We start from the raw sequence: 25,468 nt of genomic DNA, 5'->3' as shown, positions 1-25,468 counted from the left end.
AAAACAAAAAAAAAAACAAACCCTGCAGAACAAAGGCATATTGAGCTAGTATGCATCGCATACTAGCACATCATGAAATACTTACCTTAGGCTACATGTACATGGGACGTTTTAAAAAGTCCTTTGAACGCTGGAATTTAACAGCTATGTAAAGGACATTTAAAACGTGCGTTGTCACGTTTGCAGCCGCGTTTAGCGGGCGTTTGCGCTCAGATCCGTTTTTAGAGGTCAAAAAATCATTCCCCTTTAAACAGTAAAAACGCAAGCGCTAAACGTGGGTGATCGCGTTCGGTCGCGTTTTGCGTTTGAAACGCCGGGAAACACACGTTCTCAACATCCTGAACGCAAATAATTCCAATCTGTAATAGAGGGAAGCGCATGCAGACCTCAGGCAATATCGCTTTATTAAAGGACAAATGACACAGTATAGTTAAAATGCACTCACATATAATCTTCTTGGTAAAGGCATATCGGCATTCCAACAAGAGCTACTCGCTCCTCCCGTCCCTCCAGATAGTGACGCTCTGGTCTCCTAACCTGCGGCTCCCGCCACTATGACCCCGCTCTCCTCCACTTCCTGTGTACGGCTCCACCACCGGGTCACCAAGTGTCAGTACCAGTGCGCCTGCGCACTATACCGCCATCTTCTACCGCGACTCGGGAGAGCCGGAGCCGAAGCCACAAGTTGTAAGGAGCTACGAGGTGGAGGGTACACTGCCTCTGCTGCTGCTGCTACGAACAACGTGTTTCAGAGGCGGAGCCTCCTTCTTCAGGTCCCACTTTACCTTGAACGCAAATAATTGCTTTCCAAAAAACGACATTGAACTCAACTGCCTGTAAATGACTGCAAACGACCCTGTGTACATGGACAGATAAGATAACATAGAGGAGAGTTCAGGGGCTTCTGAAAAAAACGCCCAACTGCTCCTAAACGTCCGTTTAAAAGTAGCAGTGTACATGAGGCCTTAGAACGAAGCCCCGACACAGTCGCCATGGACACCGCTAAGGCAGCTGACATGTTCCCTCAGCGGCTCCAGCTCGGAGCCGCGATGACGTCACTCCCGCGCATGCGCACGGGAGTTCACTTGCCGGCAAGGAACTCTGAAGGTCTGGCAAGATACGCCGGACCTTCAGAGCGCATGAGCCGCTGGTGTCAGCGGCTGCATGCAGGTCGAATATCTCCTAAACCGCGCAGGTTTAGGGGATATTAATTTTACCTACAGGTAAGCCTTATCAGTTGGTATGGACCCTGATGGTTTGTATCGGTAGGGGCCGAAAGGAACCGGGGTGCTCTGGGCGTAACTGGAGGACCGGGAAGTAAGCCATGCCAGAGAAAGCCGGATGGGTCCATTGCCTTCTGATTTGAATGGGTCCGCCCCTATCAGTTTGAAGGGAGCGAGAAAACCAGCTTGTCCGACTGGTTAGTACTGCTCCTGGATGTGATTGGTAAGGAATGGCGGATGGCGGTGGGAGAGCCTTTCCTCCTGGGTTGAATCTGGCCTTGCAAAAGGCTTGTCCCCAGTTGAAGGCAGGCTCACCCTAAGCTGTCTAAAGTTCTGATGCCTCCTGATGGGATAGGGCTACACTGGGTCTGGCCTTGGGCCGAGATCGGAAAAGCCCGTGGTGTATGTGCCCCTGGGGTGGCAGCCCAGGGGTGCCTTAATTCTCACTGGTGAGGGGCAGCTCGCCTTGAGTTTTTCGGCACCTTGGTCACTGCACCAGCAGCCGGAAGGCCTGCCTTTGTATTTTCACATTGGCACTAATTCACCTCTCCACTTCCCCTTCCCCACCTTTTCGTTTGTGTGTGTTTTTCTTTGTAGTGTGTTACTTCACTTTCACCTTTTCTTCCTGCACGATGAGTACGGTGTGGGTCTCCGGGCCTACCTTGAAAGTCTTGGGAGGGGGTGGACATGGCCTTCTGGCTTAGTTCGCCCTCCCTCATGGGGTCTCCCTTCGGGGGAGCCCCACCCAGTACTTGGGGTGGGCTGTTTCGGCAGTCCCCCTAGAGAACGGGGTTTGCCAGGTCTCGGCCAGGCAAACCATAGGAAGTACCTCAGTCCCTGTCAGGAGTCTTGCGCCCCGGGGGATCAAGGTATAGGTCCAACCTCTTCGGAGTTCAGACCATTCGCACACCCTGTGCAGTTTTTGTGTTCTTCACATTTGCGTGTGTGCACTTTTTATGCACCGGGTGTTAAGTCTTTTTGAGTGTGATTCACACGCTACGGGCTAAAAAAAAAAAAAAAACTACTGTGAAAACCCACCCTAGTACTTTTTACTACCTACCTCAATGACTCGGACAAGACTTTCTGGTATCGTTTCAATGTGAAAAAAAATATAAACATGGCACAAATAATAGCAGAGCCTGTATACATAATCCAAATTGCCCTACCGAAGTATAGACTGTATGTCTTCTTAATATATCTGTATATTTAAAGTGGAACTGCGCTGGATCTGAGCAGCACACACCAAAAAAACGCTATTTACTTAATTTTTTATATTGAAAACAAACTCCCCCATCCATCCATGTCTCCATGCTTTATTTTACTGAGAAATTATTTTGAAAAACACCCCCTGACATTTCTGACAGTGGCCATCTTGAGTAAGGGCAGATGATTCATGTATCATTTTCTTCCTGGAATCCATCTGCTCTTAGCTCAGGCATTGGCTAAGCTGAGAACCCTCCCCTCCTGAAGACTCCTGGGATGTATGACCTCATTTGCCTAGGCATGGAAACCAGGAAGTAACTAAAGAAATGTAAAAAAAAATAAAAGATTTAAAACAAGTGTATAAGATATACTTTATTTACTAATGCTAAAAGCATAAGGATTAAATATAGCACATGTTGATTAAGCGAGTGATGTTTAGCCTTAAATACATATTTACATTATAGTTTTTTTTTCTAGCAAGAAAGCATTAGAACATCTTTTGATTTTTAACTGCTGTATAGGGCAACAATAGGGAGATTTACCCTCATTTCATGTTTTAGTGACAATGGTTTCATTAAAGTATAACTAAAGGCAAAACTTTTATTTTTTTTTTTTTTTAGTTTTGGATAGAGTAGAAAGAGATTAGAACACTCATGAATTTTTATTACTCTCTGTGTCCCCATTAGTGCCGGTTCACATTTGTGTGATGTGGGAACGCTGCGAATATACAGCGTGTTCCCGCATCGCATCCGCACCCCTGGCAGTTCACACTGCCATATGCTTTACGCTGGGGGTGTCAAATAAAAGTTAACGACACCCCCAGATCAGATCGCATATCACAGTGCGATCTGCAAGTTCACACAGAATCGGATCGCACTAGTGTGAACCACCATGCGATCCGATTCTGTTACGGACTAAAAAAAGGGTCCTGTGCGAGTTGGGTGCGACCGCGGTGCAAATTCAGCCATACAAACTGTATGGCTGAATTTGCACCGCACAGAGATCCCATGTAATTTTAGGAGCAGTGCGCTTCGAATATTACATGCGATCTCTGTGTTTGCACAAATGTGAAATGTGCCGGTTCACACTTCCGCGTGTGCGGCCATAGCATGTAATGTCGGAGCGCACTGCTCCTTCATTACATGTGATCGGATGTGCAGTGCAAATTCAGCCATACACTTTGTATCGCAAATCGCAAAAAGCCTATTTTGATTGGTTTGCGCAAAAGTTATTGTGTTTACTAACTAAGGGAAAGATTTTTATCATTTTTGTTGTTTTTTTTTTTTACGAGTAATGGCGGCGATCTGCGATTTTTTTTTTTTTTTTTTCTTTTTTCTTTTGCAGGACTGTGACATTGCGGCGGACAGATCGGACCCTTGACTGATATTTTTGACACTTTTGGGGTTACCAGTGACATTACTACAGTAATCAGTGCTATACATATGCACTGTTACTGTAAAAATGACACTGGCTGTGAAGGGGTTAACTTTTTTTGAGAGGGAGGGGTTAAGTGTGTCCCTAGGGGCGTGATTCTAACTGTGATTGGATGTGGCTTGATGTGTAAGAACAGAGATTAACGGTCCTACATAGCAGATCATACATAGCAGAACCGTGTGATCTCCATTCTTACACAGGGAAGAATGACAGGCGGCATTGTTTACATTAGCCGCCTGCTTTTCTCCCGGTGTAACGGACAATCGCGAGTGGCCGGCGGACATCGCGTCCACCGGGCACACGTGCGGAGGGGTCCGTGACCAAGCAGGAGCGCGCCTCCGGGGGCGCGCGCTCGCTCCCTAGAGCCTCACAGGCTAGCGACGTAGTCCTACGTCGCTTTGCCTGTGAGGGGCTGACTGCTGCAGTAAATAGTCGTGCGGCGGTCGGCAAGTGGTTAAAGGTTACCGCATGCGATATGAAGGTCACGTGACTCATTTTTCACATGAGATAATAAGTCAGTTCATCAATGTAAAATATTGAATGTGAGGTAAATACAGCACATTTTTTAAATTAGTCAGATAAATATTGCAAAAAAAAAACTTGTGATAAATAGTCAATTAAAAAAAAGCAAACAAAAACCAAACATAATTTGTTATTTATCACCTGGTGTTTGCTGGCGGTATTTCTGAAATGTACAAAATAACAATTAGGCCCCTTTCACACTTGTGCGACTTGTCATGCACTTTGGGACTGCAAAATTGCATGTCAAGTCGTTCTCCATTATTTACAATGAGTACCATTCATATATGTGCGACTTGAAGCCGTACCGACTTCAAAGTAGTCCCTGCACTACTTTGGCACGACTTTGATGCGTTTTGAGGTCCAAAGACATTCAAGCCCAGTCAAAATCGCGTCAACAAAGTCGCTGCAAAATCGCGGTAAAAGTGTGAAAGGGGCCTTAGAAGAACTCTGCACCAGGAAATGAAAAGTATACAATGTATCGGTGTGAAAATGTTCTCCGAGCTCAGGAATGAAAATAAATTGTAACAATTTGGTGTCTGTTTATAAAACTGAGATGATTGCAGCTCATCTCAGATCATTATCTGTTTATAAACTGAGATATTCTCCACACACGGAGACTCTGCCAATTACTGACACCGAGCTTATGAAGCTGCGATCTCTGCATTTCACTGGCGATCTCTGTGAAAGATCTCCCTCCTATATTCTCCAGTCCAGAGGTGGAGAATCGAGGAGAGAATAGAGAATCCCTGGAGAACTGAGGAGTAAGATTGACTTGCCTCCTTCCTCAGTCAGAGCCCCCCAGGACAGTAAAAAAAAAGCCCCCCTGCCTTTCACAAATTCCCCAAAAGCTGTAAAGCAGGATAGAAACACAAAATACATATACTCACCGGCCACACCTGCTCAATTGATTAGTATTGCAAATTGTTTATCAGTCAATCACATGGCAGCAGTTCAATGCATTTAGGCATCTAGATGTGGTGAAGACATTTTGCTGAAGTTCAAACCGAGCATCAGAATGGGGGTGAAAGGGGAATTAAGTGACTTTGGCATGGTTGTTGGTGCCGGATGGGCTGGTCTCAGTATTTCAAAAACTGCTGATCTACTGGGATTTGCACACACAACCATCTCTCAGGTTTACAGAGAATGATCCGAAAAAGGGAAAATATCCAGTGAGTGGCAGTTGTGTGGACGAAAATGCCTTATTCATGTCAGAGGTTGGAGGAGAAAAGGCAGACTGGTTTGAGACGATAGAAAGGCAACAGAAAATCCTCTTTCACAGGAGCTTTCCGATCAGGTCCGCCTGAAAGTTTTTTTTCAGGCGAACCTGATCGGATGCTCCATGCACCTCTGTGAACCTCTATGGAGCAGCCGATGTCAGCGGTAACATCTCCGCTAACACCCCCGTTGCTATCCGATCCGATGTGGTTCGTGTTAGAACCCTATTTTCCATCCCTCTGGAGGAACGGATCGGATGAAAACAGACAGGCAGCCCATTTTCATCTGATCTGCCATAGAGGAGAGCGGGGATCTGACAGCTCCGTCTCTGCAAAGTACGGGGAGACGGACCTGTCATCCGCCTGCTCAGCAGGGATTGGCAGATCAATCCCCAGATCGAATCGCCGGGTGGAAAGCTCATGTGAAAGGACTCGAATTCAAAAACCCACACGTTACAACCGAGGTAGGCAGAATACCATCTCTGAACGCACAACGCATTGAACCTTGAAGCAGAGGGGCTACAGCAGCAGAGGACCACGCCGGGTGCCACCTTCTGTCAGCTAAGAACAGGAAACTGAGGCTACAATTCACACAGGCTCACCAAAATTGGACAAAAGAAGATTGGAAAAACGTTGCCTGGTCTGATGAGTCTCAATTTCAGCTGTGACATTCAGATGGTAGGGTCAGAATTTGGTGTAAACAACATGAAAGCATGGATCCATCCTAACTTGCATCAACCATTCAGGCTGGTGGTGTAATGGTGTGGAGAATATTTTCTTGGCACACTTAATACCAATTGAGCATCGTTTAAACGCCTTGGCCTACCTGAGTATTGTTGCTGACCATGTCCATCCCTTTGACTACAGTGTACCCATCTTCTGATGGCTCCTTCCAGCAGGATAATGCATCATGTCCCAAAGCTCAAATCATCTCACCACTGGTTTCTTCAACATGGCAATGAGGTCACTGCACTCCAATGGCCTCCACACTCACCACATCTCATCCAATAAGAGAGCCTTTAGGATGTGGTGGAATGGGGGATTTGCATCATGGATGTGCAGCCGACAAATCTGCAGCATGCAGTAACAACAAAAGAAGAAAAAGGTACCTGGCCGCTCTAATTACTGGGTAATATCAAACCAGTAAAGTATGCGATACCAACTCACCATATTGGTGGTGCATCCCCCTTCAGACTCCAGAACACAAGTCATGTAACAAGGAAAGGGAATGACCCAAAAGAGAAAGGAGTTCTATAGGGGAGGAAGGGGGCATGGCAACCGCGGTATATACTCAAAAATTCCTTTATTAATGCAAAACTGAAAAACACACATCAAAAAAATACACTAAAAGAGCAGTTTAAACACAGGGTAAACGACAACGTTGTCTCTAAAAAGCACCTACCCTTGGAGTCTAACCTTGAGGTGAGCTGCTAATCTTGCACTGACTGGGGAGCACTTGATTGAAGTGTGGAGCACGCTTGCACTCTAATTGGATCACGGATGAAGATATTTGGATTATTTTCATTTATTTAAGATTGAGTTTGGGACTCTTTCTTTCTAATCACTTTATCACAAGCACTTGGACTTTTGATTTTGCACTATATTTGCACTTTGCATTTATATCGGAATTTTTTTTATTTTATTTAGCTTATACACAACTTTTTTCATATGTATTTAGTCATTCACCCTGATTGATTTTCTCACTTGGCACAGCAATATTGATTTATTTATTTGTACCCCCAACATATACCTGCAGCCAAAGTTACAAAGTAATTTAGTAATAGTAATATAGATTGACCTGGCTATACCAAGTTGCAGGTAACTTCGGCGGAGTCAGCTGTATACTAACTGTACAATCACACCGGAGACATCTGCGCTTGTATTTACCATTGATCTAACACATGTAAGTGGCAGTATCAGAACAAGGGACAATCATGCACTAAAATGTCGGTCCATAGGCATCCTAATCAGGTGATGATCATTGAAAGTGCAGTGTTGGAAGCAAGGGAAAAAAGGCAATCCTCACTCCTGTCAGATACAGATGGATAACTGGTGCAGTGAGCAGACACTCCTCTTAGCACAAAACGTTGCCGTATGTGGTACAGCAGAGGCAAGTCATATAGTCAGATGCACTGATGTCCAGACTCAGATCGGGGGAGGCACGTGTAATCAATTGAATCATGAGAGACAAGAGAGATCCCAGTATGGTGGGATGGATACCTGAGTCACCACCGCAGCGGGTGACTGACGTGTATTGCAGGATAAGGATAAATCCGGCTGCGTGATACTCGCGTGTCCTGGGGGGTGAGAGTCACCAGCGGCGAGTCAGTTCCTTGGGGTGATGCAGCTAGAGGCTTGTAGGGCAAATAGTCTGCAGGGAGAGAGATCAACAAAAACCAGCAGGTGGATACCATGAATTTACCAGGCGTCACTGAGTTTCAAGTATCCGTAAAGGTAGTGGAGACACCTAGAGTCCTACTGTGCATACTGCAGCTGAAGGCTCTTCACTCAAGGAATGTCAGTAATGCTGACAGTACAGGTAGCCTCGGTTAATACCATTAGCATATGGAACCCACCATGCAGGGAGGCTAGCTGCCCACTGGGGGTACCCCCGTGGAAATTTTCATACAGGGGTCCACAATGCACAGGGTAAACAGTCTTTTAAAGATGCAGATGGTCTCCATGGCCTGCAGCGAGATTCCAATGAAAGAAAGCCTGATAAATGGATTTCACAAAGTGGTCCAAACACTGAATGGGGAATAGTGGAGATGCAGGGATAGGTCAGGGGGGATGCTGGGGCACACACACCAACGCGTTTCGTCCACTGGGTGGCGTGGACTTCTTCAGGGTGTCATGTACACTTGTCTGGCCCATTTTGAAACCCTCATGGGGTCACTTAAAGGGGGGGAGGGGTTTGAGATCACTTCCACCCCAGCAGTAGATTGATGACATTTTTTACCCCTTCAGAGGCCAGAACAAGCAATATGTGTGAAACAAAGGCTAGCGCCAGCTTGTGCACAAATAAAGAAATACAAATATCCAAACAACTTTTTTTCATATAAATCTAGACAGATTATAAATTCGAGCTCTAAATAATTGTGCACATAGAGGCGCCCCTCCAATACCACAAAATGTTGGGTGCACAATTAGTGCCCAATTGAGGCCAATTGACCAGGCACGCATATGTAACAGGAGTCAGGAAAACCTGGAGATTAATTCATTATTACGGCCTTTCGGCCCCATCGTCCCCAATTGAAAAAAACACTCTTTTTCTCTCTGGAGCAGAATGGTGTCAAAATCACCTTCTCCCTGAAAGTTTAAGGGCAAAAAAGCCTTTGACCTTCAGGCCACTTGGGTTCTTGTTGTGGTACTTCGCAAAATGCTGCGCAATGGGTGTATCTTCATCTTTTTCTTTTGCACCCCGAATACTAGAAAGGTGTTCCCCCAATATGGATTTTCAGAGGGTGTTTGGTTTTACCCACATATAATTTGTGGCAAGGACATTCAAGCATGTACAGTACCTTCATCGTGTTGCAGTTGACGAATTGTTTTATGGGGTATGTCTTGTGTCCATCAGCATCAGTAAAGTGTGCTGTTTTGTCAACAAATTTACAGATATGACATTTACCAGAGAGAAACATTCCTGAAAGTTGGGGAAGGTCAGTGAGCCAATTGCGAGGTGTAGATTTAATGAATTCTGATCTTACAAGTTCGTCAGATACATTTTTGGCTCTCCTGGCTACTAATAGAGGTCTAGAGCCCACTATTTCTGTCAGTTGTGGTGAGCGAGTTAGGAGGTGTTAATGCTTGGTAAGAATGTTCCGTACTTCCTCCCACTGAGAACCATAGGTGGTAATGATTCTGACCGGATCCATGTTGGCTTATGTGGGCTGGTCGTTAGAGGCTTTGATTTTAAGGAGGTCAGTTCTATTCCTTGAGGACGCCTTCTTTCTTGATCTCCTCAGGGTTCTATGGAGCTAGTTACGTGCTCTGAATCTGGCATACAATTGTCTTGCCTCAGCTTGGTAATCCAAATCTAGGATGCAATTCCGATGTATCCGCAGGAATTGTCCTGTTGGAATCCCTTTTTATGAGTGGTTTCGGATGGTGGCTGCTGGCCTCCTCAAGCAAGGTGTTTGCCGCCGTGTCCTTCCTGTATGTTGTAGTGATTAATTTGCCCTGCTCAATTCTAATCAAAAGGTCAAGGAACGAGATCTGAATACGGTCATAATTAATCGTAAGGTGAATGTTACGGCTTTTGATGTTGAGTTCAGCAATGAAATGTTCTAACGTTTCAGGAGTTTCCAGATTACCAGCACATCATCGATAAACCTTAGCCGTAGAAGAACATGGCTATGGTATAGTTCAGAACAGTAAACCACCTCCTTCTCCCACCAGCCAAGATGTAGGCAGGCATAGGCCGGTGCCCATGGGGCTCCCATAGAGGTACCATTTATTTATTTATAGTTCGTACCCATAAATCTGCAGCAACTGCGTGATGCTATCATGTAAATATGGACCAAAATCTCTGAGGAATGTTTCCAACACCTTGTTGAATCTATGCCACAAAGAATTAAAGCAGTTCTAAAGAAAGGCAGGTCCAACCCAGTACTAGCAAGGTCTACATAATAAAGTGAGGTTGAGGTCATATTTTTCAATAGCCACAAAGGCTATATATCAACTTTGTTTGCGCCAAATGCTTTTGCCATCCCAGTCATTAAATTGTAAAAAATTATGACATTACTGTTCTGTGGGAGGGGCCCAGCAGCCTCCACCCACTACAGGCTGCAGAAAACTACAGGAGGGGGCGGAGACAAAATCAGCCACCCTGCACAAGGAGAGAGAGCAGCAGGGAGCGGTCTTCATTACAGGATGCTCCTGCACAGAGGGAAAGCCTCATGCTAAAATATTGCACAGATCTGGAAGAAATAAACAAAGGACACCAAGATTTAAGGAAGAATACATATGATGAATGGATTTAGACTATATCTGTGTATGTCACAGTTCCGCTTTAGTTTGGACTGATTGATTCCCTCTGGTTAGAAGTCTGTTCCAGGTATCCACTACTATTCTAGTATTTAGAAATAGGAGTTGCAAAACATTACCACATTCTGATAAGATTTATAATAAAAGCGAAGTGCTATCAAACCATAAAGTGACTATAGAAAAAAAAAAAATCTTATCTTAAAATAAGTTTTAAACTCACTCTTGGTGGCAGTTTTTTCCCCAGCATCCTTTACTCGTGTCATGTCTCCGAACCATCATTTTGACAGTTTTGAACCAATAAGCAAGCCTGTTTAGAATCTCAGGTCATCGTACACCTTGCCGGCTGTTTGTCAGCGCTGCGCGGCATGTCATGTCACATCACCCGCACTTTTTCTAGGACGCTGCACTGTGTAAGCTGTTGTTTTGATGTACCTATCATAGCATGTGCTTAACCTTGTGTGTAATGTCCTCAGCAGCTGTTCTGTCCTGCATTGCACTCGCTTCTGCAACGCTTAAGAGCAAATTAACTAGCGACCCAATTATTTCCCAATTATTCATCCACTTAACTAGTGTGTGGCAGGGCTTCAAATCGCTGATAAATGCCGCCTGGTTGTGCAGCCTCTGCATACTAATTTGTATGTTAATCCAGGAGTAGCCTAGTAGATAATGTTGAATGGCGGCGTGTGATTAGGCCCTCTGACAAACTGCCAACATCTTTCATAGAGTGGGTGGGCGACGAGAGCTTTTCACGGCGCGCTGATAGACTGCCATCAGTTCTGTGTCTAGTGCAGTCACTTCTCCTGTGTCCTTCTGCAGCCTGTCACTCCAACCACTGTCCACAATCACGTAAATAACCATCATCTTAAAATGAGAAAGGCAAATTCAATTCCAAGGTTTTTATTAAGATGTTTTATGCAAAGTCACCAATTCCTGTGAAATATGTAACTAACAATGTGCATATTTTGAATATGCTTAAAAGATCAGTCCATAAATAACTGAACCATTCTTGGTATATTTTGGCGACATAGACCATCTGACAGTTCATTCACAAGTGCATGCGTGTGTAAATTCCAATCAGAAAATAATAAACAGGGATGCGCTAAGCCCACGCAGAAGGCTGCCCGTGGCCTAAAATCATAACATCTGCTGAACATATATAGGAGGATTCTTAAAGTTTCCTTGCTTTTTTAAACTCTTTTTAATAAGAAAAAGTGCAGAGACTTTTTGAAGACCCCTTCGTATGTAAAGCAAATACAGGTGCATTTAAAAAAATTAGAATATCATCAAAATGTTAATTTTTTTCAGCAATTCAATTCAAAACGTGAAACCCCTATATTATATTGAATTATTACACAGAGAGTACTATATATTTCAAGCATTTCTTTCTTTTCATTTTGAAAATTATGGCTTACAGCGAGTGAAAACCCAAAATTCAGTATCTCCGAAAATTAGAATATTGTGAAAAAGGTCACTATTGTAGACCCATGGTGTCACATTCTAATCAGCTAATGAACTCAAAACAACTATAAAGGTACCTGAGCCTTTAAATGGTCTCTTAGTCTAGTTCAGTAGGTTATACATTCATGGGGAAGATTGCTGACTTAACAGTTGTACAGAAAACAGTCATTGACACCCTCCACAAGTAGGGTAAGTCACAAAAGGTCATTGCTAAAGAAGTTGGCTGCTCACAGAGTGCTGTATCCAATCATTAATGGAAAGTTGATTGGAAGAAAAAAAGCGTGGTAGAAAAAGGTGCACAAGCAACAGGGAAAAACACAGCCTTGAGTGTATGGTGAAGAAAAGGCCATTCAAGTATTTGGGGAGATTCACAAGGAGTGGACTAAGGCTGGTGTGAGTGCTTCAAGAGCCACCACACACAGGTGTGTCCAGGACATGGGCCACAACTGTCACTTTCCTTGTGTCAAGCCACTCCTGAACCAGAGACAATGTCCAAAGCGTCTTACCTGGGCTAAGGAGAAAAAAAGACTGGACTGTTGCTCAGTTGGCCAAAGTACTCTTTTCAGGTGAAAGTAAATTTTGCAGAGTCTGGAGGAAGGGCGGAAAGATGCAATCCAAGTTGCATGAGGTCCAGTGTGAAGTTTCCAGTCAGTGATGATTAGGGGAGCCATGTCTTCTGCTGGTGTTGGCCCACTGTGTTTTATCAAGTCCAAAGTCAGTGCAGCCCTCTACCATGAAATTCTAGAGCACTTCATGCTTCCCTCTGGTGACCAACTTTATGAAGATGCTGATTTAATTTTCCAGCAGGACTTGGCACCCGCCCACACTGCCAAAAGTACCAATATTTGGTTTAATGATCATGGTATAGCTTTGCTTTATTGGCCAGCAAACTCTCCTAACCTAAACTCTATAATCTGTGGGGTTTTGTCAAGAAGAAGATGAGACACCAGACCCAACAATGCAGATGAGCCGAAAGCCGCTATCGAAGAAACCTGGGCTTCCATAACAGCTCAGCAGTGACCGGCTAATCGCCTCCATTCCACGCCGCATTAATGCAGTAATTCATGCAAAAGAAGCCATGACCAAGTATTGAGTGCATACTATACTGCACATGGAGTTACTTTTCAGTAAGCCAACATTTCTGTCTTAAAAATCCTTTTTCTCTTTCGTTCATTGACAGACACCGCTCTTGCCATTCTTGACCATTGGGTTATACTGCCCCCTACAGGAGTATGACACTAGGCAGAAAAAACTTCTGGCTACACCCATGGGCAGTCCCAGGTGGCAAACTCCCCCCTATCCATGCTATTGTCACTCAGCTTTTTTCCTGCCTAGTAAGGACCTAGTTCCTTGCTGGGATCTTTGGCAAAATTTTTTAGATAGAAAATTTTTTCTGGGATCTATTAGCAACTGCCGGAATGGTCGACGGGCTGGATAATCTAGATCCAGTGGTCACCCCAGTCTGGCCAGCGAGTGCGAGCACGCCTCTTCTCTGCGCTAGGTCGACTGCGACATAGCCCCACTGGACGGGGGCCTGGCCCTGCAAGTTAAACGTCTCTCAAAGTCGCATACGACCTTGCCTCGGTCTGAGTCGCAGCGTTCCTCCTGGCCGACAGCCCCCCCTTTCGATGGGAAGGGGGATCTTTCTGGAGCATTGCCCACCTGGTTCCTGGTATAGGGAGTAGCTATTCCCCCTCTACCCCTGGAGGGTTTTAGGGTGGATGTGGGCCCCTCCTTGGGACGGTCGGACCCCCGGATTCCCCTTTTTCCTGCTGGCACCCTCCCCTTGTCAAGTCCCTCATGCTGCTCCCCCCCCCCCCATGCGCTGGGGATGTATTTTTTTGGGTGGTCTAGCCATCTTCCTAGGGTGGGGGCAGGGCACTAATGGCTATGGGGGCCGGGGGCTGGGTTGTGGCGGCCGGATTATCGGTTGTACGGGGGGGAGGGGTTGTACCTCCCCCCCCATCAAGCATGGATATGTCCTGAGACCTTGTCTCCCCCCCCCCCCCCCCATTCTGGGTCCCTGTATGCCTCGTGGTGCCGCCATTTTGTTGTAGCCTATCTATTCCTGTACACCGTGGTCATGTTTGTGAAGTCCGGCGGCCATTTTCTTGTGATTTACCATTGCAAATAGCGGCGGCCATGACAGCGAAGCACTGTGGGCGGTGAACTCGGCTGTGGGAGCCTCTCCTTATCCCCTGGTGCTGACTCCTTGATGATTTTGCTTCCTGATCGCCGCACGTGTAGTGCAGATTTTCCGGGTGCTTGCAGGTGCCTGTGTCGGCAGGTGGTGAGTGGTGGGGTTCTCGCCCTCTCTGCTGAGGATCGCCCTGTGCCTTGTGCTTGGCGACCTGGTGGTACTGCCAGCCCGGTGGGGGTTGTCCCTTAGCAGCATGTTACACTTTTTATGGGGTTCCCCTGGTGACTCATTGAGTCCTTGAAGGACGTTTCCCCACCTGATCCTCTCTCTGAGGCTAGGGGGCCCTCCGGGTCCCAACCATCCATCTATCCATGCACTGACGGCGGTCCTGAAGTCCCCTGTGTCCCGGGTGGAGGCGGCTTGCGGGGGACGAGCTAGCAAAAAGCGCCCCCCCGCCTTCCTCTGCCTCATCAGATACTGAATCTTACTCGGCTGCCGCGGACGTGTGTCGCCCTGCTGTGTCTTCGACCATGCGCCTGGAATCCTCTGATAGTGAGGATAAGTCCTCCACGCCTGCGACCGCGCACAAAGTGATGCTGGTAGATGCACATTGTATCAGTGCATGAGACCCTGAAGATGGAGGACGCGGCTGAAGCTGCGACGGAGGCGCAGGTACCCTTTGACACAAGCCATCCAGAGCGGCCCGGGTGATTCCTTTCTCCAACTATTTTGACAGAATTGTCACTAAAGAGTGGGGACGACCAAAGCGTCCACTTGGGGTTCCTAAGCGCTTTACTAGGCGATACCCCTATAAGGAGTTCCTTCTTAAGAAGGGGACTGTGCCACCATGATTCCGTGGAAGAGTCCCCGGTTTTTATGGATCAGGCTGACGGGAAGGCAGAGGCTGTAGCCAACATTATGTACACATTAGCGGGTTCGGCAATGAGGCCAGTATTTACCTTTGCCCTAGTGTCGGAAACTCTGACCGATTGGGCTAAGCTCCTACGCCATGACCTGTAGGGTGAACAACTTCCTCCTGCCTTTGCTGAGCTGGCGGACCAGCTGGTCCAGGGGTTTCAGTTCATTTGTGATGCCTCCTTGGATATGGCTCCCCTGGCGGCTCGCCTCTCTGTTTTGGCGGTGGTCTTTGGGCGTGTCTTTTGGCTTAAATGCTGGTCTGCGGACCAGACTTCTATGAAGGAATCAACTGATCTTCTGTTTTTAAGGAGATCATCTGTTTAGAGCTACCCTGGATGACTTTATTAAAGGTCTCACAGGGGGGAAGAGTACCTTTCTTTCACAGGCTACTAAGGGTAAAGAACCTTGTCGTAGACGTGGACCTTCCTTCTTGGCTCATAGGAAGTTTTTTTGTCCCTCAGGGTCGATTGACAAAGGCTCAAAGCCTATCGAGGCCTCCTCTAGCGGCTCCAAACTAGCCTGGCAAGCTGAGAGCGGGCTTCTCCACACCTGCGGACAAGGCTCCTTCAGCATGAAGGTGTGCTCTCACCTGTATCAGGGGTGGGGGGATGTCTTTGCTGGTTTCTGGACCCGTGGACTTCCCTGGTGCAAAACAAGTGGGTCCATAAAGTTATTCGGTCTGGTTACAAGATCGAGGTTCGCTCTTGAATTTTCAGAGGTCTGCACTGGTTCCGTCCACAAAGCTAGACTATTTGGGCCTTACTCTTGTCTCTGCCGTAGCCAGAGTGCTCCTTCTTCTGGACAAACTTCAGAAATTGCAGGCTGCAATTCTCCTCCTTTGCGCTATTCCATACGAGGTCCCTGAGATTCTTACCAAATGGGACAAGACTCCGCAGTCTCTAGACAATCCGATCCGGCTGAGTCGGGGAACAAAGAAGTCTCTGATATGGTGACATCGCTCTCTGGCGCTTTTGGCTGGGAAAATCCTTCCTCCCCTTGTATTGGACAGTATTGTCAATCACCAAGGGGGCACAAGAAGTGCCCTAGCAGCTCTGGAGGTAGCAGGCATTCTAAGGTGGGCACAATGGTTCATTCCAGCCCTCTCCGCCGTGCACATTCCCGGGGTGGAAAATTGGCAGGCAGGTTACCTCAGTGTGCAGGTTTTTGGACCAAGGGGAGTGGTCCCTTCATCCAGAGGTATTTCATCAGCTGTCTTTATGGTGGAGCACTCCCGAGGTGGATCTGTTGGCTTCTTGGCTCAACAGAAAGGTGCAGAGGTTTGTGGCTCAGTCAAGGGATCCTCTGGCGGATGTCACAGATGCGCTGGTGGCCCAGTGAAGTCAGTATCCTCTTATATACGCCTTCCCTCCTCTCAAGCTTCTGCCAAGACTTCTACGCAGGATTGAGGCAGAAGGGATTCCGGTCATCTTGGTGGCTTTGGACTGGCCTCGCCGGGCTTGGTATGCAGATCTGGTGCGGCTGGTCGCCGACGTTCCTTGGGAGGATCTGCTATCCCAAGGACCGATCTTCCATCCTGCTTTACAGTCACTGGCTTTGACGGCTTGGCTGTTTAACGCCAGGTGCTAAAGGATAGACATTTATCTGAGTCGGTGATTCCTACACTGTTAAAAGCTAGGAAATCTACTTCTAGGAAGATTTACCATCGCACATGGAATACGCACATTGCGTGTTGTGGGTCTCTTGGGGTTCATCCTTGCTCTTCCTTGGTGGCTCGGATCTTAACCTCCCTTCAACAGGGGGTTGAACAGAATTTGGCCTTGTGTACCATCAAGGGCTGGGGATCAGCCTTGGTGGTCTTTTTCCAACGACCTTTTGCCACACACTCCCTGGTGCATACTTTTCTTCAGGGTGTCTGACATTTGGTTTCTCTAGTGCGGGCTCTGTTGCCACCTTGAGATCCTAATTTGGTGCTTTCAGCCCTACAGAAGCCTCCCTTTGAAATTATTTGGGATATTTCCTGGTTTATGCTGCCTCAGAAGGTGTCCTTTTTGGTTTCTATCACCTCTGTGTGCAGTGTATCGGAACTGGCGGCGTTATCCTGCCATTTACCTTATCTGGTGATTTACAGGGATAAGGTTGTTCTTCGCCCCTGTCCGTCATTCTTTTCAAAGGTTGTCTCTGTTTTTCATTTGAATGAAGACTTTGCGTTGCCTTCCCTGTGTCCCTAAACATCCGAAGGAAATTGCCTTGCCTGCCTTGGATGTGGTCTGGGCAATTAGGGTGTTCCTAGCAGTTATGGAGTCTTTCAGGAAGTCAGAGTCTCTATTTGTGCTCACGAATGGACCTCACAAAGGGTTGTCTGCTTTCTCTGCAACCATTTCCGGATGGATTTGACAGACGGGGATTAAGGCCTATTCCATTTGGAGTCAGGTTCCTCCTTTCCCTGTCGAGGCACTTTTTACTAGGGCGCTTAGTGCTTCCTAGGCCTTCCATCATCAAGCGTCAGTGACGTAGGTTTGCAAGGTGGCCACCTGGTTGTCGGTGCACACTTTTACAAAGTTTTATGAAGTGGATGTGTTGGCATCTGTGTATGGTTCCTTTGACTGCAAGGTTTTGCAGGCTGCTGTTTAAGAGGACCTGATCCTCTTTGAGGATGTGTTGTTTTCTCCAGGTGGGCTCCAGTTGTTTTGGTTGAGCCCCTGTTGCCTGGTTGGCTACTGCTTAGCCTTGGGAATTTTTTGCGGTTTCCCATCCCTCATGTTTAACACTGCTTTGGGACGTTCCAATGGTCAAGAATGACAGGAGCTGTGTCCGTCAATGAACGAAAGAGAAAATGGGATTTTTGACTTACCGTAAAATCCATTTCTCTGATGTTCATTGACGGACACAGCACTCACCCCTTTGTGGAGTTATTTCTCCTGACATTGCTTGGAACAAAACTGAGTGACTATAGCAGGGAGAGGGAGTGTGCCACCTGGGACTGCCCATGGGTGTAGCCATAAGTTTTTTTTTTTTTTTTTTTTTCTCCCTAGTTTTTTTACTCCTGTAGGGGCAGTATAACCCAATGGTCAAGAATGACAGGAACTGTGTCCTTCAATGAACATCGGAGAAATAGATTTTACGGTAAGTTAAAAATCATTTTTTTTTTTTTTTATGTAATCTAATTTTCTGAAATGGTGAGTTTTGAGTTTTCACTAGCTGTAAGCCATTATCAAAATTAAAAGCAAGAAATACTTGAAATATATCAACCTGTATGTAATGAATCTCTATACAAAATGAGTTTCACTTTTTGAATTAAATTACTAAAATTAACTTTTTGACGATTTTCTAATTTTTTGAGATGCATGTGTGTATGTGTATATATGTGTGTATATATGTATGTTTATATATATATATATATATATATATATATATATATATAATATGTGTGTGTGTGTGTGTGTGTGTGTGTATGTATATATATATATATATATATATATATATATATATATATATATATATATATATATATATATATATATACTGTATGTGTGTATATATACAGCTGTGGCCAAAAGTTTTTGAGAGTGACACAAATCTTAATTTTCACAAAGTCTGCTCCCTCAGTTTTTATGATGGCAACTTGCATATATTTTAGAGTGTTATGAAGAGTAATCAGATGAATTGCAAATAATTAAAAAGTCCTTTGCCATGAAAATTAACTTAATCTCATAAAAAACATTTCCACTGCATTTGTGAAGGTGGCTTCAGGGCTCCCAAGAAAATCCAGCAAGCGCCAGCACCCTCTCCTACAGTTGATTTAGTGTGGGATCGGGGCACCACCAGTGCAGAGCTTGCTCAAGAATGGCAGCAGGCAGGTTTGAGTGCATCTGCACGCTCAGTGAGGCAGACTTTTGGCAGATGGCCTGGTGTCAAGAGGGCAGCAAAGAAACCACATATCTCAGAAAAACATCAGGGACAGTCTGATATTCTGCAAAAGGTACAGGGATTGGACTGCTGAAGACTGGGGTAAAGTAATTTTCTCTGATGAATCCCCTTTCTGATTGTTTGGGGCATCCAGAAAAAACCTTGTCTGGAGAAGAAAAGAAGATTGCTACCATCAGTTCTGTGTCATGCCAACAGTAAAGCACCCTGAGACCATTCATGTGTGAGGTTGCTTCTCAGCCAAGGGAGTGAGCTCACTTGCAGTTTTGCCTATGAGCACAGCCATGAATAAAGAATGATACAAAAACATCCTCCGAGAGCAACTTCTCCCAACCATCCAAGAACAGTTTGGTGAGGAACAATGCCTTTTCCAGCATGATGGAGCACCTTGCCATAAGGCAAAAGTGATAACGAAGTGACTTGGGGAACAAAACATAAAAATTTGGGTCCATGGCAAGGAAACTCCCCAAACCTTAGTCCCATTGAGAACTTTTATGGCCAATTCACACGAGACCGGTGAAAAAAAAAAAAAATTCTGACAAACTCCAAGCATTGATTATGCAAGAATGGGCTGTCATCAGTCAGGATGTGGCCCAGAAGTTGATTGACAGCATGCCAGGGGCGAATTGCAGAGGTCTTATAAAAGAAAGGTCAATACTGCAAATATTGACTCTGCATAAACTTCATGTAATTGTGCTTGTAGTATAGTATACCATAGTAACATCTGACAAAAAAAAAAATCAATAAACACTGAAACAGCAGACTGTGTAAATAATTTTTTGTGTCAGTCTCAAAACTTTTGGTCACAGCTGTATACACACAGGATGGAGATATATATATATATATATATATACACACACACAGATGTATAGTAACTAAGTAGAACTACTTCACTACTGTACTTACCTAAAGGCGGTATCTGTACTTTCCTAGAGTAGAATTTTTTCCTCCTACTTCCACTTTTACTTCACTACATTTTTTCGATGATTTCAATACTTCTACTCCGATATTTTTTTTTTGTGCTGCATAGTTACTCTTTACTATTATAAAAATTACCACTGCCAGAACAGTAGATGGCAGGTTTCATGAAGCTCAAAACATGTGTATTATCAGCGCATACGAAAATAAATGCTACTGTATGTATAAATAAAAGCTGCATTTGAAATAATAAAAAACAATATGATGTTCAAACTTTTGACTTCTTTCTTTAATAACTACATAACACAGTACTTGTACTTCTACTTTCAGTAATTGAGTAGCAAAATTAAAAAAAAAAAACTACTTGCAATACTTAAAGCGGAGTTCCAGCCATTTCACTCACCAGTCCAACGGTCCAGCGATGCGGCCGCCCGAAGCCTCGATCCTCTCCCTCGGCGCCGGCATCACTGCTGTGGGCACCCGACTGTGACAGTTTGCGGCTTCATAGCCGGGTACGCACTGCGCATGCGCGAGTTGCGCTATGCGCCGTGATTGGCCGGCAATCTTCTGGGACCTTTGACATGTCCCAGAAGATTGCAGGGAGGGAGGGGGAGAGCAGAACTTCCGCTCAGGGCGCCGCGGCGCTCCGAGCGGAAGTGGGAGCGCGTACCTGTCAAAACTAGGTACCCGCTCCCCCCCCAAAAAAAATTGCATGCCAAACGTGGCATGTCAGGGGGTTAGGACCACCTAAAGCGGAAGTTCCACTTTTGGGTGGAACTCCGCTTTAGGTACAAAAATGTTGAATACTTTAGTACTTCTACTCAAGTCACTTTTTGATCGAGCACTTGTACTTTTACTCAAGTATGGGTTTCGAGTACTTTATACAACTCTATATATAATATATATATATATATATATATATATATATATATATTATGATCAACGTAGTATATACAGTGTATCTCTCTCTATAAAATGGCTTGTTCATATATGTCTATTGAGCTGTGTTTTTCTGGACATCACTGCACATGTATGGTGTGAACAGTGCTCTTGGAAAGCAGTCATTTTCTTGGTGTCCTGTTTACACCATTCACGTGCGGTAGTGTGCAAAATAACACACCTTTGCACATGTCATTAGAGAACATATTGGAGAAATTGCAGGAGTTGGACATTACTATGCTTTTAGTAAAGATGTACTGTACTTTTTTTTTTTAAGATCAGAATTTGTTCTTTGTGCAAGGATTTCGTTTTTTGTCTCTGGTCTCCATTTTCACAAAACAAAGTATTGGGCTACATAAGTAATGCTAACTTTATACAGTGTGGAGTGGTATAATTATGGATCTTTAAAATAAAAAAGGAAAATATTATAGTAATGGTATTCATGCATGGGAGGTGATATACGAACAACCACTTTATAGCTGTCTGGGTGCAGCAGTGCCCAGACAGCACTTAAAGTGGAAGGTGTGAAATGATTTATGTGGACGCCAGATGATGGCACCTACTTTGTATCGTTATTAAAACACTTTACATAATTATGCACTTAAAGAGTAAAAAATGCCTTGTTTTTATGACAAAGTTACTGTAAGCAACTTGCTCTGATTGCTCCGTAATGCTGTGCGCAGACTTTGATATTTGTTGTCTTGTGCTGCCACCTACAGGAGCAGCGATGTTGAACTGCTGGCAAAGGTAAGACTAATCGTTTTTTTTTCTCTTTTTTTTTTTGTATCTTGTGTTTTGCCATCTTTTGGAATATATTCTGCCACACTGATCCTTCAAGTGAATTTGTGTTTTGTTTTTTTTCATCATTTCACTTTTTTGTTTCTGCTTTTAAATTCTTATTGTGTGCTTTTAATTATAAGTGCTTTTAGAATGTGGTTATGCTCTTTAAAGCGTTCCTAAATCCAAAAAAATGTAATAAAAAAAATATCTTGCCAGTCCTTTTGATGCGGTTACTACATTAGCTTTTTATTTTTTTCTTATATTTTTGCACGCTGATCCTGCAAATTTTATGTCCTACAGCAGGGGTCTCCAAACTATGGCCCTTCATTTCAGGAACTACAATTCCCATCATGCATAATCATGTCTGTGAATGTCGATGTTTTACAATGCCTCATGCCAATTCTGCAACTGCTCGAGGGCCGTAGTTTGGAGATCTCTGTCCTAAAATGACAACACTTTCATTGGACTGTACCTAATGGAGGAGCTGCATTTTCATCCTAGTCTACTTTCCTCTCCTGATTCAAGCTACAGCTACCTCCTCCCCCATCATCTCTACTATATAGAGGGTTGTTGCTTTGTAGTTTATAGCAGATAGCTAAGAATGCGAAAACTGCAAAAGATTTCAGGTAGGGATGCACCAATATATCAGCTGCCAAAAATGATCTGCGGAAAGTAGGGTTACCAGCGTTTTGTCGTTAGAAAAAAAGGTGGCGATAATGGCCACTGAAAAAAGCACGCAATTATGCTGCAATTATAGTGAGGATTTCATAGGTCATGAGACTCAAAAAAATGCAACAAATACGCAACACAGCTAAATTTTTTGTGTTTTTGCCACGTTTTCAATGCATTTCCAAAGGGAGGTGTTTTTGCCTTTTTTTTTTTTTTTTTTTAACTGACCAAATATGCACCAAAAATGCTGCAACGGAAGCGCAACAGACCATTGTGAAGAGGAAAAAAACATAAATTTATGATATTAATTTAAAAAGGGACAGAGCTTAATGACCGGTCAATTGTGATTCAAAATGTGAATGCTCTGAAAGCTGAAAACTGTCCTGGGCAGGAAGGGGGTGAAAAGTGCCCTGTATTAAACTGTTAAATATTAAAAGATATATATAAAACAAAATTAAACCCACGCTAACCCTACAACTGAAAATTTATAAATAAATTACAATAAAGTTGCAGCTGCTGTTCACCAAGTATATACTCAGATAGGATGTAGGTAATCAATTTACACATCGCTAGCATAAATGAATAAAGAACTAATAAAGGTGACACAAATAAATAATGATGTGACTCAAATAGAAAAATGTGCAAAATTCCAATAAAATGTCCAAAATTAGTAATAAAATAGAGAAAGTGTCCAAATAAATAATCAGTGATAAAGTGCTCCAGTGCAGATCAAACACTCGTGCTCCAAGTGGTGGTGACCCCTCCAGGACCCCTACTCACCAGAAAGTGTGGACCCAGCGAGGGTCTAATAAGCTTGTGGACACTTTAAAAATTCTTAATATCCGGGCTAATTCCTCAAGGATCAGGGGCTGGATACACCTTCCCACCATAGACAGTCCTAAGTTTCCTCCAAACAATGTTGGCAAGAGAGAAAAGGGGACCAGGATAGTGAAGCCCGTTTTTACAAAAGTTTATTTAAATTAAGGCAAAAAATATACTCACAAAAAGAGTAAAACAATGAGCAAGGTATACACAGTAATCAACCAAGAGCGCCGCTATCAACATACGTTCCACGGCTGTTAGGGAAGTAAACCGGAAGTGACGATGGCTCGGGTGCCGTACCGGAATTGCTTCAACGCGTTTCACCCTCCCAATAGGGCGTTTTCAAGGAGCATTTGATCTACACTGGAGCACTTTATCACTGATTATTTATTTGGACACTTTCTCTAAATATTAAAAGATAGTTACAGACGGGCTTGAAGAAAGGTAGAATGACTAAAGAGGAACAGTGTGTGCTGCCCCAAATCCAGCTAGACCTTTTAGTTTTAAAAAGTCTTGAAGAGTAACTATTTGTATGGTGTTTACTGCTGTCCATGACCCCAATTGGGAGATTTTCTTCTCACTTCTCTCCCTGTGACAGCAGTACAATGAATTAAGGGGAATGGTTTTCTATAGGGATGGGAATGTAATGGTAACCTAAATTGCAACAATCTGTCCTGCTCAGTTACTTCAGTCGATGTTTCAAAGTGGGTACTCTGCATACAATAGTACCATGCACAAATGTGGAAGGAAAATGCCCTCAACACCAGGTTCCAGTTTGATGGGTTACTGGGACACAGTGCATCCCTGAAACCATTGTCCTAAGTACCGGTTCACACTGGGGCAACTTGTCAGGTGAATTAGCCGCCTGACAAGTCGCGCTCCATTCAGTGCAATGGAACCGTTCTAATCGGAGCAACTCAAGTCGCTCCGACTTAGAAAAAGGTTCCTGCACTACTTTGGAGGCAACTTGCATTGACTTCTATTAGAGAAGTCGTTTGCAAGCCTCGCTGTAGTCACGTTGAACGAGGTGGTTTCAGAGTCGGGCAACTTTGAAGCCGCCTCAGTGTGAACCCAGCCTAATGGAATTGCAGTAAACTAGAACCAGGTGTGCAGGCATTTTTCTTTAACCTCTTGCTGTCCTTATATTGCATATGTAAAATGGCTAAGAGGTTGGCCTTTAACACCCATGGTCAGTATTTATTTTATCATTACTGGTACTTTTATACTGATGTCAATTTATGCAGCCATTTACATATTCATATTCTACATTCACATCAGTCCCTGCCCTCAAGGAGCTTACAATTTAGAAATCCCTAACACACATTCCTATATACATATACAGTGCCTTGCGAAAGTATTCGGCCCCCTTGAACTTTTCGACCTTTTACCACATTTCAGGCTTCAAACATAAAGATATAAAACTGTAATTTTTTGTGAAGAATCAACAACAAGTGGGACACAATCAATCATAAAGTGGAACGAAATTTATTGGATATTTCAAACTTTTTTAACAACTAAAAAACTGAAAAATTGGGCGTGCAAAATTATTCAGCCCCCTTAAGTTTATACTCTGTAGCGCCACCTTTTGCTGCGATTACAGCTGTAAGTCGCTTGGGGTATGTCTCTATCAGTTTTGCACATTGAGAGACTGAAATTATTGCCCATTCCTCCTTGCAAAACAGCTCGAGCTCAGTGAGGTTGGATGGAGAGCGTTTGTGAACAGCAGTTTTCATCTCTTTCCACAGATTCTCGATTGGATTCAGGTCTGGACTTTGACTTGGCCATTCTAACACCTGGATATGTTTATTTGTGAACCATTCCATTGTAGATTTTGCTTTGTTTTGGATCATTGTCTTGTTGGAAGACAAATCTCCATCCCAGTCTCAGGTCTTTTGCAGACTCCATCAGGTTTTCTTCCAGAATGGTCCTGTATTTGGCTCCATCCATCTTCCCATCCATTTTAACCATCTTCCCTGTCCCTGCTGAAGAAAAGCAGGCCCAAACCATGATGCTGCCACCACGTTTGACAGTGGGGATGGTGTGTTCAGGGTGATGAGCTATGTTGCTTTTACGCCAAACATAACGTTTTGCATTGTTGCCAAAAAGTTTGATTTTGGTTTCATCTGACCAGAGCACCTTATTCCACATGTTTGGTGTGTCTCCCAGGTGGCTTGTGGCAAACTTTAAACGACACTTTTTATAGATCTGTTTAAGAAATGGCTTTCTTCTTGCCACTCTTCCATAAAGGCCAGATTTGTACAGTATATGTTGTCCTATGGACAGAGTCTCCCACCTCAGCTGTAGATCTCTGCAGTTCATCCAGAGTGATCATGGGCCTCTTGGCTGCATCTCTGATC

At 44.4% G+C, this 25,468-nt stretch overlaps 1 protein-coding gene across 1 annotated transcript in view; it reads left to right on the top strand.

Annotated features, from left to right (window-relative positions):
* LRPPRC (leucine rich pentatricopeptide repeat containing) overlaps positions 1-25,468 on the top strand; it is a 402,453-nt gene that overhangs the window by 84,470 nt on the left and 292,515 nt on the right. The window contains exon 15 of the mRNA XM_082250995.1: positions 21,560-21,587. Coding sequence (XP_082107121.1) covers positions 21,560-21,587 — 28 coding nt within the window. The remainder of the gene's footprint in view (positions 1-21,559; positions 21,588-25,468) is intronic.

The sequence above is a fragment of the Pelophylax lessonae genome (genome assembly GCF_965119305.1).
Source record: "Pelophylax lessonae genome assembly, chromosome: 3".
Lineage (NCBI taxonomy): Eukaryota > Metazoa > Chordata > Amphibia > Anura > Ranidae > Pelophylax > Pelophylax lessonae.
Note: the sequence above shows the minus strand (reverse complement) of the source record. Positions and strands in the feature narration are given on the sequence as shown.